Source organism: Varroa jacobsoni, unplaced genomic scaffold (genome assembly GCF_002532875.2).
Source record: "Varroa jacobsoni isolate VJ856 unplaced genomic scaffold, vjacob_1.0 scaffold_1178, whole genome shotgun sequence".
NCBI classification, from domain to species: Eukaryota; Metazoa; Arthropoda; class Arachnida; order Mesostigmata; family Varroidae; genus Varroa; species Varroa jacobsoni.
In genome coordinates, this window is record NW_019214080.1 from 22,733 (window position 1) to 37,034 (window position 14,302).

The 14,302-nt window shown below is 43.9% G+C and overlaps 1 protein-coding gene across 1 annotated transcript in view; it reads left to right on the forward strand.

The window, feature by feature from the left end:
• Positions 1–13,979, forward strand: part of dome (cytokine receptor domeless) — a 34,156-nt gene extending 20,177 nt beyond the window's left edge. Inside the window, exons 2-4 of the mRNA XM_022845599.2 lie at positions 9,059–10,124; positions 10,697–11,906; positions 12,191–13,979. Of these exons, the coding sequence (XP_022701334.1) occupies positions 9,059–10,124; positions 10,697–11,906; positions 12,191–12,823 (2,909 nt within the window). The 3' untranslated portion in view covers positions 12,824–13,979. The remainder of the gene's footprint in view (positions 1–9,058; positions 10,125–10,696; positions 11,907–12,190) is intronic.
• Positions 13,980–14,302: the final 323 nt, after the last annotated feature.

Here is a 14,302-nt window from a genome sequence, read left to right on the forward strand (position 1 = left end):
TAAAATGCGGTCAAGATCCCCCGTGTGAATCAGCTTATCAGCGGTCAACTGGACGGAAACCCATTTTCCCTGAAGTCTACAGTGCCCTGAAAGCGATCCGGCGGAAAAGCGGCTATTTTTTCAGACTGCTTTTGTCATTCCCTCTACTATTCACTATATGACGTTGGTCATTTGCAAGTCCATCTAGTCCGCTAGTATGTAGGACTTTCGTGTACTTAGAACAAGCACAGCCTGACCAATACAATCGTTCCCCTACGTACGTCGATTTTTGCCTTTAGTACCCCAAAGCTAAGTTTCTATACAACAGAAAAATTCGTGATAACCGACAGGGTAATGACAGACTCTTGTTGCTGGATTGAAAATCAGCGAGAGTTTATATAGCGTGAGGACGGAAAGGGGATAAACTGGAGCGTTACACAGTAGTACTATGGGAACGTGATAACAGACTGTATTGGTATAAACGAGGTCCTTGAATGGCTGTGTTGTATAACACAAAAATATTGTCCACTGCGAGTATTGACCTAGATACAAAAATATACTAGGAATTATTAGGCTTTTATTGCTAGGCTTGTTTCTGATGCAGCGGCGACAGGCATAAGGTAGCATTTGCGTACAGAATATATTACAGTTCTATCCGCTTAAGGCGGCTCGTAATGTTGAAACAGCCAAATTCTATGAAATCCCAAAAACTGCAGCCATATAAAATGAGCCTCAACGAAGAGTTTCGTTAGACTGCTCACATAAGCGGTAGGATAGGTTTACCATTTATCTGCTTTACGCAAATGTTTAGTTTCTATACTGTTTTCTTGTTTATCTCTTGTTGTTGTTGCTGTTGTTGTTTTACGGGAAGCTAACCAACCACATGTCTCGTGAGATAGGAGAGAGAAAAAAATTAAAAGCTAGAAATTTCAGTCACGGCAGTGACTATCTAAAATGAGCTAATCTTTTTCTTTTATAATATCTCTGAAGCGCGTTTTTTTTTCTGAATTTCAACGGTGTTTACGTCGTCTCATTCCACAGTTCCTTGACGTTGAAGCGTTGCTTTCGGCTAACGAACGCCGTCGCGCACATAATATGGTAGATGCCGAAAAAAAGATACTTTCAGTGTTTCCTGTTAGGCGATGTAAAAGCGGCTGGCAAATAGAGAGACTGCTATTCGGTGCTACGATAACGAGCAATATTTATTTCATCCATTGGTATAGTGGTGCATTTAGATCATTTGCGACTGGTCCGTCGCTGGTGCCGCAAGCCGCTGATGCGTTGCATCGCAACTAGATCGCTCAATTAATAGATATTAAGCGGCGACTGGCCTGTAAGAGGCATCTTGGACATCTTCCGCTTCTGACTGTGTTAGCAGATATCGTCTATTTTCCGTCAATGGAACAAGTAAAATTGATCTAGAGAGTCACCAGACCGGTTGCTTACACTGAACTAAATCATATATAACAGTTAGTAATAAAAGAATCTTGCCAATTCTTTGTGTCGTCATAACAACCGAATAGATGTGTATTGCTGGTCAAGCTATAACTGTGTTTATAGTTTGAAAGCGAAGCAAACGGTTGGCAACAAGACGGTCTTCCTGTTCTGCCTGATACCGCGCTTTAATAGACACCAATGGTGTAGTTTTTAGCTGTTGTTTGCATCCCTCACCCCGTTTATGACTACGTGTACGCACGCGATCTATGCGCTCGATGTAACATGCACAGATATGCATAAGCCGTATATACATAAAAAAGCATACACCTAATACTTAGGACGGACAACGTCGCACGATTTCCGGATGAGACATGACCATTTAGCGCGTTTATTTCTACCAAGAACACATGGTGCTATAGCATTATAGGCGTACGTATGTTTACCCTTCTTTTCGAAGCCATGCAGGCAAGCACCCGACAGAGCTGACTGATTGACCGACGAACGATAACTGCGTTGTTTATTTGCCTCATGAATGGATGGCGTCCTGTAAGCACATTAATAAGACTCAGATCAGCTACTCATTCTCCACTTCGCCATTTTGTTTTCGCCGTCTCACTTGACACGCACAGACGTATTGATAAATCTATACTTAACATGCTAGAGCCATTGCACGTGTACCTCTCTGTACCACTACTGTTGCAACTTCACTAAGTACTGCTAGGAAAGAGCTATGCGTGCACGCTAAGATGACGACAGAACAGGAACCCATCACGCTGACGCATGCTCTTTCTAATGACAGCGTGTGCCGTTGGCCTGACGGTAATATCGACGACGGCGCTGTGGTGGCGAGGTCGCTGAGGCATCTCTCGTACGCTATCCATCTATTAAAGACAAGGGGGGCGATGGGGTCTCTGCGCATGCTTCTGACAGCAACGCAGTATCAGACTTACTCATATTATTCAGTACTTTGTAGTGATATTTTAAATGTTATATAATTGTACACTGGTTTTGAGCACAAAGGTTGTCGGTAAAGAGGTGGCGGTCGGGCAACGCTAGTGTTTATCGCTTTTCGCAATGATGAGACATTCGAACAAAACCCAAGTGAGAGGAACAGGAGGGTAGTATCACGATGACATAAAAAAAAAAAAAGGAAAGCATACGCAGTAGTAACAGCAAGTAGAATCAGAGAAAATGGTAGTATTTTTTCGCTGGGGTTAACATGCGGGTCGCTGAGTGAGCCAACGTTGCTAATGTATATATAGCGTACCGCAGCGCCATAATGAGAAAACTGATCTATTTGAATGTAAGCGAATGGCGGCAGAAAACGCTGAACGCTGGCTAGAAGACATCAATCAGCTGGATGGCTGTTATCTGAGCTTGGTGCTTAATTATATTATACTATGCTGTAGTTGAATGCATGCACGTGTGCTTGCGTTACGTCTCTGGACTGCAAACTGGGCTGAGATGCTGACGCAGATGCCATTATTTGTGATCCCGCTGGCGAGATTACTAGATGTGTCTCTTGTCTGCCTGTGTCTTTGTGGGGTTCGTGCGTCTGTTACGCTTCGGTAGGGTCCCGAAAATCGGCGCGAACATTCGCTCCTTGATGCCGGATCTCAATAGATAGAAATGACGATATAGAAGATTTGACATGAGCACTCGTATGTGAACTGCTGCGGAGTTGAAATTAGATGGGGTGGCCGTCGAACATGTGAGCGCCTGCATTCGGGGTTAGACGAAGACCGCCGAGGAAGAAGAGACACATAGGACTGGTTAGCAGCATCCCCCGCACAAAACTATCAGGCGGTTCACCCCACACCATGAAGAAGTGGACCCGATCCATCGGCTAGATGGTCACGACCATTGAAAAGGTTAAAGGGTGTAGAGCTGATGGGCTAATGGCGAGCTGAAAAAGGGACAGTGAACAACTCAACAGAAAAACACCAATTGTGTCTATTCTTGTTGTCGTCCATTACCGGCACAAGCTAAACAGGCAAGCTGCCAACAGAATACCCTGATTAGGTTAGGAATGATAGTGTGCCACAAGGCAACAGCGGTCAATGACGAGGTTCGAACCTAAGCGTAAGGTCGGCGCATACTTGCTGGAGACGGCGTATACGACTGTGGCACAAAAAAAAATCTGCCGCCGAGTTATATAGAAGTCTCAGTCTGTCGTTCGTTTTCAGACTACGTATCGGCGCTGCTAACTCAAGAGAACAGCGGTTGACCGAACCGGGAGCTAGACAGTCGATGAAAGTCCATGATAATTTAAAATGATTAAGGATCTATTGGAGGTCCCCCATTCTTGGTGAACTGTGATATAAATACGCATAACTGTAGTTACTTGCTTGCACGTTTCGGTGTTGCCTAATTTCAGCGGCTTTTAGATGTTTGGCTGAGTGAGTATCTGTACGTTTGCTTCTGGCTTCACACTGGATCTATCTGTAAGAATGGCGTTTGCGTATAATCACAGACTTATGAAAGGGGGTTAAAGACGGTAGGGGGTCTGCCATAACGTTTCTATAGCCCGAGATGGGCCTCTGATCCGCTGAGGTCAGTAGAGACGACTACTCCACCGGTGTGGAGGAGTTTTTCTATAATAAATCAAGCTCAATTCGTAAATTAATACACATTTCTCATTAACCCGTTCCGTTTTGTTCGGAGAGAAAAATTACAGAAATAGAAATCTGTGGACTATCCGTGCTGTATCCGAGGGCAACAGCGTATGTCACAGCAAAGTTTTAATGAAATGGAATAGCAAGACATAAGCACGGAATACAGACTTTTTTGCTATAGATGTGTACGGTAATTTTTCTGTATGGAATAAATTGTTGTATTAGTTCTATCTTAATCGTATTCGTAAGTGCGCCACATGGGAAATAAAATTCAGATCTTCTTTGACAGCGTTTTTCCACTCGTGTTGTATTTGAAGTTCTGAGGTATTATTAAGCGCACAACGTCTGCAGCGTCATAGCACAGGTTCACCACCATCTATAATAACAACGCGACGTCAAATATTAACTTGAACATTAATGCCTGCCGACATGTAACTTGAACAGTGTCTTTCCTCGCTTTAACTCATGAATATTGTCAAAAATAATTTATTCTTAATTATTCAAATTAACGATTTGTGATATTCTTAATTTATTATATTCATTCTTAATTTATATCGATATGATATAAATATCATATCAATATAGATGCGGCTATAAATGTGAACATTTTGATATTAGGTTATTATGAGTAGGCACAACTTACAATTTTCGTAACCAAGTTTCGCAATGTTGCATAAGCATGCTAGCACGGTAATGGGAAGCATTTTTTTGCCAAACAAATCTAGTCAAGTTTCTCCACAACACAGAAACAACAACTAAAAAAGACGGTGTACAAATTGCAAAAGCCTGCGGTCCTAATTAGTTTTTTGAAGCTTGGAGCGAATCGACGGTTTTCCCTTCCTCTGAGCGAACGATTTCCTCTTCAAAGCAGGTTCACCCGTCGCAAAAATCCTACCTAATACAGTATATTCCTCTTCCGGTGAACATTTGCGTCGTCTTTGCGTTCCCACATGTGATACACTCGTATATATATATATATACGCTTCCAGTTTAAAGCAATTTAACAAGCGCGCTCTGCCTCCATATTTTTTTCGTTAGTTTTTTAAGACTAAAAATTTAAGCGATTTGATGCGTCGTCGACAAGTGTGCGTTCAACGTAGGGTCTGTACCGCTGCTATTATGGTCAAGGACGAAGAAAATTCTTCGTCCGTCTTCTCAAAGGCCTTAATTTCCAGTGCCTACCGTTTTCCTCTCTCCCACGGTTCGTGTTTTTCTTCCATCTGCGCGTGCTGGCTACGGTCCTTATCCGCAAGAACCTAACGGAATTATGGCCCGATGGACAAGCAAGCATAAAGGAACTACAGGCAGGAAGGCAGTAGAAAGACGGATAAGTTGTGCCTTGAAACGCTTTGTAACTCGCTTCCGGGACTCTGAGCTTAAAGAGTAAAATCTTGAGCTTGACCAAGAAGGCGGAGATCGACCTGCTGGCGGCCCTGGCCGGCGCTGTTCTCTTCTGTTGCAATGTGGTCAGACTGTTGCGCTGACTGGCAGGAGAGGCCCAAGTGGCCTTTCTGCCTCTTTACTCACTCTCAGCCCTATGAATTCGATGTGAGCGAACAAGAAAGGCTAAGTGGACGATTACAACGTGTGTTTAGGGGCCGAGGTCAAAAGGAAGGATGGGGGGGGGGGGGGTATGTCATCGAAGTCATGTCATCGGGAAGCCGGCGCTTCCGGAACGGTCAATTCATATTATGAAAATAGGAAACGTTTTAAAAATAGGTACGTCGTTTTTGTTATTGCTACCGCTGACCGTGTCATATCCACGCCGTCGTTGTAAATACCGCTATAGTCCATTTAAAGACTGTAGTGGCGGATGGGTCTGTAGAAGCAGGAGAAGTATTACATAAAGACTTAAGCCGGATAGTCAGCCAGGGCTGAATATTGTTGCGAAAGTCGCGTTTCCTGTCAATAAAGATACATACTTCTCTCGATCTCCAGATTGCCCCCATATCGACAAGTGACCTCGAGTAAGGTAACATCGATCGCTAGAAGCCGAAGTGAGTTGCCGACAGGTGTTGTTTAATCGACTGGTGATCAAGGGACGGTGAAAGAGGATGCAATGATGAACTGATTGCGTCTTCATTTTTTTTTCGCCTAATCCGACAAATATCATCGTCGCTGTAACAATCTACACATGCCCAGTGCTACGGTTATCCTATCGGCTGTTCAAACGACTTTTCCCTGATGAGTTATCGGGTGCATCAAGGTCAGCCGACGTCAGGGCTTACAGTTAGTCTTGAGGATCATGTACCTATAAGCGTATATTATACGTCCACCTATTACAATTATAGAAGAACACAGTGTGCAGCAGTATCACCGCTATATCTGTCGCTTGTACCATAGCAGGCGTCGTCATTTCATTTTCGTCTTGATGAGCTCTCTCTCATGACGGCTCTCAATGATCGAGGCTTGCCGTCTGCCGTTGCTGAGAGCCAGGTGGGGTTCGTAAGTGAAATGTGACGAGTCGCGATCGTAATGCAGGTTATAGTGATGAAAACGATACCGACGACGATTAGAATTCTGCAAGGACAAAGACGAAATGGGTGCTAATGAAGGCTGCGCTGAAAAACAGGGGCGCAGGAGACGAAGGGCAACTCGCGCTGGTGGAAATGTATTGCTTGTGTACGATTTATTATTTGTTAATTGCAGATATCCTATTTTTGATCTTCTTTAGTTTGTTCATGTGCAGTTAAGAAAATTATCTGTTCACGCAACATTCGCAGCTCATTTATCATATGGAGTTCATGGGATCTACAGTATCGCCGATGCTGAGTCATAATAGATACGGTACTGGTATCATATGATAAAATACACAACATAAAAGGTATGCTAGTCATCGCCCGATTACGCGAGAAGTAATGGAAGCTGCTGGGAAAAGTTGACCGCCAGTCAGCCTAAAGCTATCCAGTCTAGGCGGAGTGCCGGAAGTAGACAGGAAACCCACTCGCAGTGACACCTAGTTAGTTAAAGAAAACACCTACGTATAGGGTATGTTTAAGGACGTGACAACGAAGACAAATGGCCTGGTGTTTGTTCCGAGGTCCTTTGAAACTGGAGGAGATCGTAGCTACATTAATAAGTCTATGGCGTCTTGTCGAATTCCGCTGCAGTTTTTGTTTAGCCTTCACAGTGATAATGACGATGAAAGTTGCAGTGAAAATCTAAAGAAGACTAGAAAATCATTTTATTATTCACCATTAAACAAATCATAAAATTATGGTCTTTGGCTTTTCATTTGATTACAAGGGCTTCACCTCGATGGCAGTCGTTGCTACAGCTGCGGGGAAAGGGCCAGCTATTTATAGATTTATAAAAGATAGAACTAAAAATAGTATTATTACCAATTGTCAGATGGCCTCGACTTTGTTGCGGAGGCAAAAAATTACTTTGTCTTGCATTTGAAGGGAATTATTACTCTCAAGTTCCATTTAACGCTGTCAAACGATTGTGAAGATCATCAGTGAAACATATACTTGACTGGAATAACTTCCGTAGCAGAACGTATTCACTCTAACTAATTTAAACTAAATTTTATGTAAATCCGTTACTGAGCCACTTTATATTGTATTAGCTATACAACTGTTCAGATTTGACGAAACGTACCAATCATCGCATGGCGATTTTATGGGAGGTTTTTCGAATAACACCGTATATGTCACCCGTTTGTTGATAGGGCTCGATGAACGCTGCTAGAAATACATTGTTCTCTTCTACGCACTCAAATATGGCCTGAAACTTCGTTTACCGCCACATGTATCAGTGAGTCTTCTTATAGCACATTTTACTCAAGTCTTCTGAGTCTTCAAGTGATTCTATGTATAATTATTGTCTACAAACAACATTTCCAATAGAGATGGCTTATCTGAATGACTGATTCGCAATTTTCTGCTAGTCCTAGTCTCAAACGACATACCTGAGTATCTCTCTTCGGGCGGACTCTAGGCGTGGTCACGGGTGGCAGTACACCTCATACGGATAAATTGTTTCAGTCTGAAACCGTTTTGGGCAACGATTGTTATTTGGCCGTTGAACGGCTGAATATTTATCAAATAGATTTTCTTCCTCTTCCTTATATGATAATATTATGCTGTCTTCCGATATGCATATAGTTATCTGGGTGGCTGAGATTTTATAGTGCCCTGGGAGTACGGAAGGGTGGCGAAAACGCATTAATAAGGGGCGTTGGGGGGGTAGATTGGGTGGAGCACCAGCGCCCGTTAGTCATATGGCCGCTATGACAAATCCAGCGCATCAGATCCGAGCTGATCTTGCAAATGGGAGTACTCACCAGGTGAACATCTTTAATATTTATAATTCACCACGAAGATGAAAAGCCCTGTTTACTGTCTTACTATTTTCAGAGTGGTAAATTTACGCTTTTAACGGTTCATTCGCTTGTCACATAAAGAAGACAGCTGCGTTCTGAGATTCACTTGAGCTATTTACGGTTTTTCGTTTTAGCTGTTGGCAGATTTCAAGTATGAGGGGCAACGGAAGTATAATCCGTAACTTAATTTCTTCATAGTTTTCAAAATATTTCCTTTCCGTCGTTGCATCAGCAATAACTGACATACGGTAATCCTTTGAAGTCATCCACGATTCGATAATAGCATTGTCTTCGACCATATCCGAGAGCTATCAGATCAATAGACGGCATATATTTAATGTTCAGTGTCCTATGAACGTGTTCTGCTATGGGATTTTCAAACCCGTCTTTATGTAAATCCCTATATAAAAATAAAACAAACAAATAAAAAAGGACATTTTTTCATTAACTGCTATAGATTCTTGTTAATGTAATACATGTGCCTGCTGTTAGCACTCTACATTAGGCTAACGAGGCTGATAGAGCGGATCGCTTTAGTATATATATGTGTTCATATCTCTGTAGATAAGGTTTTCAGTGAAACAATTTTGAAGTAATGGTAATTAATGACCAACCTGTATAGACGCTAACACGTATTAATAAAACGTAAGATCTCCGTTTTCTAACCTGCCCCCGTGTCTGTTCATTATACTGTTTACAGATATGCCGTTTAAGCTATCGGTCGAAAATCACCATGAAATGTATCTGTTGTGTCGCCTGGTAAGTGACACGATTCAAGTAGGTAATGAAAGCATCAGGATCGATTCATCGAATCTGCGCTTTAAGAGGTTAGACCTGGCTGGAGGATACCTTAATACGACGAGTCCGTTCGTGAAGGAGATCAATAAGTCGGCCATTGCCTTCGTGAAGAATGACACCGAGGTGGATGATAGCGGGCCATACACTTGCGTAGCAGAGGCCGAAGGGAGATACTTTCCTGGCTGTACAGCCGAGGTGGAGATCGGCACTCGGCCTCAAAAAGTGCTCAACTTCTCGTGCATTGTGACCGCATTCCTGAATATGACGTGCAGTTGGACGAATCCTGACAATGGTAAAGTCCTAACAAACTACACCATTGAAGTGGTTCGAGGCTTGAATATGTTCAATAGATGGGTGTCCTGTCCGGCCAACCATACGACCGAAAATTCCTGCACGTGGACAACGGGATCAGATCCGTATTTTGAGAAGTACGCCTTATCCTTCATGTTTAGGGTAAATGGAACCAACAGCCTTGGCCACGAAAGCTGGAACTATATGTTTGATCATAATGCAATCCTGAAGCTCACTCCGGTCACTCATCTTAACCAAAGTAACTTGACGGAACGCGGAGTCACAATTACGTGGAAACAGCCTGCCGAAGCTCAGCATCGTAATGTACCCTATGGCAACGTGTCGCCTGAAAAGGTCATTTATCAGATCACCTTGCGCCGTCAAGGCGCTGAATATAAAATGACCGAAACGGAAGGGCCCGAACAAATCAGCTACGACAATCTGCTGCCTAACAAAGAGTACACAGTGGAGATTCGTTGCCATATGGAGAAGGCGACCAGGTTTGATCTCTATTCAGATCCGGCAATTCTTTCATTTAAAACACTAAAGGATAAACCTGATGGACCACCTGTGATTTACCAAAGCGGCTTCCGCTCGAAACTCTACACGGATAGTCGTACCGTCACCCTTGTGTTTACTGAAGTTGATCGCGACAACTGGAATGATGATACGTTCAAGTAAGATAGCCCATTTTTTATTGAATATCATTTCATTTTACAATAGTTGCTAGATAGCAGCAAGTTGATCCGTTGATTGGTACCTGCGAGTCATCGCTTTGAATTCCTCTTCCTACAGTGCCTTCATTGATTAGTAAATCGATAAGCATTTGTCATACATGCATAGCATATAAATCTAGCTAGTTTTCGTGGAGAAATTTTACGTTTCAAGTTGGTGCTTAGGCATGAAGTGTTCCGTTAATAGTTACGACAACTGCGACCCCTCGCGTTCTGGTGGGTATCGACCATTCGAAATATGCACCAGGCTCATTATGCCGCACTACCAGGTACCTCTAAAGGGCTAGAGGCAGTTGTAGGCCTGCAATGGTAATCTAAAGCTGAATGACGGTTTAGAATCGATGATTACATTTATTTTGAATAATCGGAGATGACGATCATTTCCAGAGTTACCTGCAATGAACATTATCGATGAGCTTCGAGATATTCCACTGCCTTTGATATACGACGGGGTTTCCTTGTTACAGGTAATCTAATATAATTTGATTGCGATTGTTCGTTTGTGCCTTTTACAGCTACATCATCCAAGTTTGTCCTAGATTCAGCAATTCTGACGGGTGTAAAAATCATACTGTAAGCCATTCCATGTTGGACATTGAAGATCTTTCAACGTTGACCCAATATGAGGTGACGATTTGGTCCAACAACTCGATCGGAACAGCAAACCGAACAAGCAGTATGACAATTTTTAGTCAGGCCGAAGTTCTCTCGAGCCCACAGGACATATCTGTTGTCATTAGTGAGGACAGTGCGTCGATCACGTGGCAGGTTCCAGACTCCTTGCGGCATGCAAGGGACAATGGCGAGTTGGAAACCGTCCTCTATTGGTGCAAAAGCTTCATCGAAGATGTGTGCAACGGCACCGCTTACTCGAAAGTGCTCCCCGGATCTAGGACATCAGATGTGATCAAGGTCCGTCAACCGCGCGATTACATCTATGGGCTTGGCCTAACAACGATGAAGACCGGCCATAGCTCGGGTGTTGTATGGAGCAAATGTGTCTCGCAAGCTGGCGCTTACGTTGGCTTTGTTCGCGAACTGAGAGCCGACGCAGATACTGATACGTCCATAAAGGTGCACTGGGCTAAAATGTGTAGTTCGCAAAGAAAATACATTGGCGGATACCAGGTCGAATATTGTCATATTAAGCGTGAGGATGTTAGTATGCTGGTCAATTCGAATGACGAGTGTCAACGTCACACACTGACGGCAAGCGTAAATAGCAGCGGTTTCAATTCTGGATCAACGACATCGTCATCATCATGTCAGAAGCAAAATTTCACCCTAGAAGATAATGAGGCCCAGTACACAATTGAAGGTCTAACGAAAGGCGAATCGTACCGTATCGTGGTACGTGTTATGGACAAGATGTCCGGCAGGTACACGCCGGACTCAGCCGCGGCGTGTGCAACCGCTAATGGCGGAATGAGAGTGATTATGGTTGTTGGCATCGGTGTGGGCTGTTCAGTTGGACTCGTTGTGTTTGTGATCGCGCTGTACATGTTCGGCAAGTGGATACATCGGAAAGTTGATGCAGCAAAAGAAGTCAAGGCAACCTTGCCGCCCCCATTACAAAAAGATGGCGGAGCTGGCTACAGCGACTGGGTAGCGCGCGTTAACGGTGTCAACTTAAACGGACACGGCGGCTATTTGGATCAACACAATGGAGATGTTACAATCCTTAGCGATTTTCCACGGAGGGGCTCTCATTCATGTTTGGACAAGGTAACGTCTACTGACACTATATATACCTAAATAGCAAAACAACTGATATACGCACAAAAAACATTATGTTGAGCATAAAAAAGTAGAAGAAGTTATACGGTAACACAGAAAATCATGTTAGTAGCACATGCAGCATATTTCCTATAATCTGATCCGTTTTCTCTAGCACTGATATGACACGCTTCTTTATATTCTAATGACACAACTATGTAATGCATCTATCTAATATGCGTGTGTTGTTGTCTTTTGCTGCTTTCCGTTTACGTTCTTTATCAAACTTCCAGCTCATTATTGAGAAGGCCCCAGTTGTCACCGTGGAGACGCCTGCGAAGCTTGTAAACGGTGACCCCCGGGTATCGGCGAACCTGAACAGAGAACCAATTTCCCTGGAAGAACCTCTGACGGGGGTGCTGTTCTCGTCTAACCAGGGAGTATTGCCCCGATCACAGCCCTACGATGCTTCAAATCATGATCACAGCAACAACTCACCGATGCCGCCTTACACCCAGCTCGGGCTTAGTCATCTAGCTGCTGGCGCTAATCAAGTGAACGGCCACGGGCCACACAATCACAGTGGCATCACGGGGTACTCGCAACTATCGGTGATTAGCGACCATCCTTCCCCTGAACCGATAGCCCCTCCGGACGTTATTCCAGGCATGAACACGACAGGCCACCATGGCGGCGGCCATGATGACGACGACGATGCTAGCAGCGGATCTCTTGAAGATGACAATACAACAGACCGTTCTCCGTTGCATAGTCCACGTCGATCGCCGGCCTCGACCAGTACTGTGACGCGAGCCGGGGGCTACGTCTCCGCAGATCGGGCTATGGTGACGCCGATGCCACATACGACGTCCGCATCAGTACCAGTATCGAACGGCTACGTGCCGGTCCAACGGGCCAATCAGTGAAATTGACGGCGGGCGGAATCCACGACTAAAACCCCACCGACTCTAAAGAATCTGGTTAAAGGAGCGCGAGGCCTCGCGGCGACTGAAACATGATGCGTCTATGTCCACGTTATCTCCACTGGTAGTAACGATTGTTCGCAGTCTCGTTACAGCTTCAGCCAGATCTAAGTAGCAACCCCCTAAATTCGAGTGCCGGTGAAGGCAATGGACGGTGCACAGAATGGGTCCACGCAAGACTGGACCTTTTTTCTGACGGGATAGGTGTTCCGTTTTGGTTAATCTACTGGTTAATCTACTCAGCTTCGCACCCCCCCGCCATAACAAATTTACAGCTTGACATAGACCTGTAGTGTAGTTTCCTGTGATGTAAAAGTAAATTGAGGAAGCTGTAGCCATTTTTTTCCCGCACCATTGTGCCATTGCCTGTTGATCCGGTTGTCATCGTTTTCGTTGTTGTTGTCGTCTTCGTCGTGATGATCGTCAAGCTCAATGCTAACAAGCTTTCCTCTGAAATCGCCTCAAACTAGGAACTTGCTTAGCCTTACGTTTAAGAACAAGTACCTATCAGAAATATTGCTTCTTCGAATTGCCGCCATTAAAGCATGAGTTTTCTGGCCATGCTGGTGCCGATCACTTTGCCGCGTTATTGAAACTATAAGTTGCAGCTCAAGTAGATAGAAGAGGATTGCGGAGGAATAGTGGTGGGTGCTTGATAAGCGGACACGAATGATACCTAAAAGTGCACATGTTGTGGCCGCGCTCGCGTTTATGTACGAGCTATGAAGAGGCAAGGACATATATTGGTATTAAAGACAGCCTTTGGTGACCTTAGCCGGATAACTTTGTGACGACGACGACAACAACAAAAATAAGGACATGTCAATAGCTATGTACGATAACGAATATTAGCCGTTCGACCCACATTACTGGCATCATGTCAGTAAATCGTCACGATAATTTATACGATGATATAATTTTTAGGGAACAAATAGCGCTTATCAAGCGTGATCGTAAAAAGGAAAATGCTAGAATTAAATTTCGCCGTTTCGGGGTTCTTACAGGCCCACCGGCCCCTTAGGCAATTCCAAAACCTGTGTCCACGATGGAGAGGCATAGGCGGACAGTATCAAGGAAGAAGGCTATGAAAAATGAAAAATTACGCATATACACATTTGTACCCATTTATAAAAGATTGAAGGAGCTTCGTGTGCGTTGAGTTCGGCGATTTTCGAAGAAGTTTCTCTATTTAATTGTAGAAAAATATTGTGGATATTATATCTAGTGTTCAGCGACCAGCTTTACATGTATATTGAACGTGGTGAGCGATGAGACGTTACCTGTAGAGTGGTATAAATATGTCCGTATGCTTGTGCTTTCGTATGGCTTGGCTTCGGAAAACTGCAAATCAGCATGCACGACGAGGATGGGAACAAATGCGAAACAAGCCCGACATACATACCGCTAACAGCTATATATATA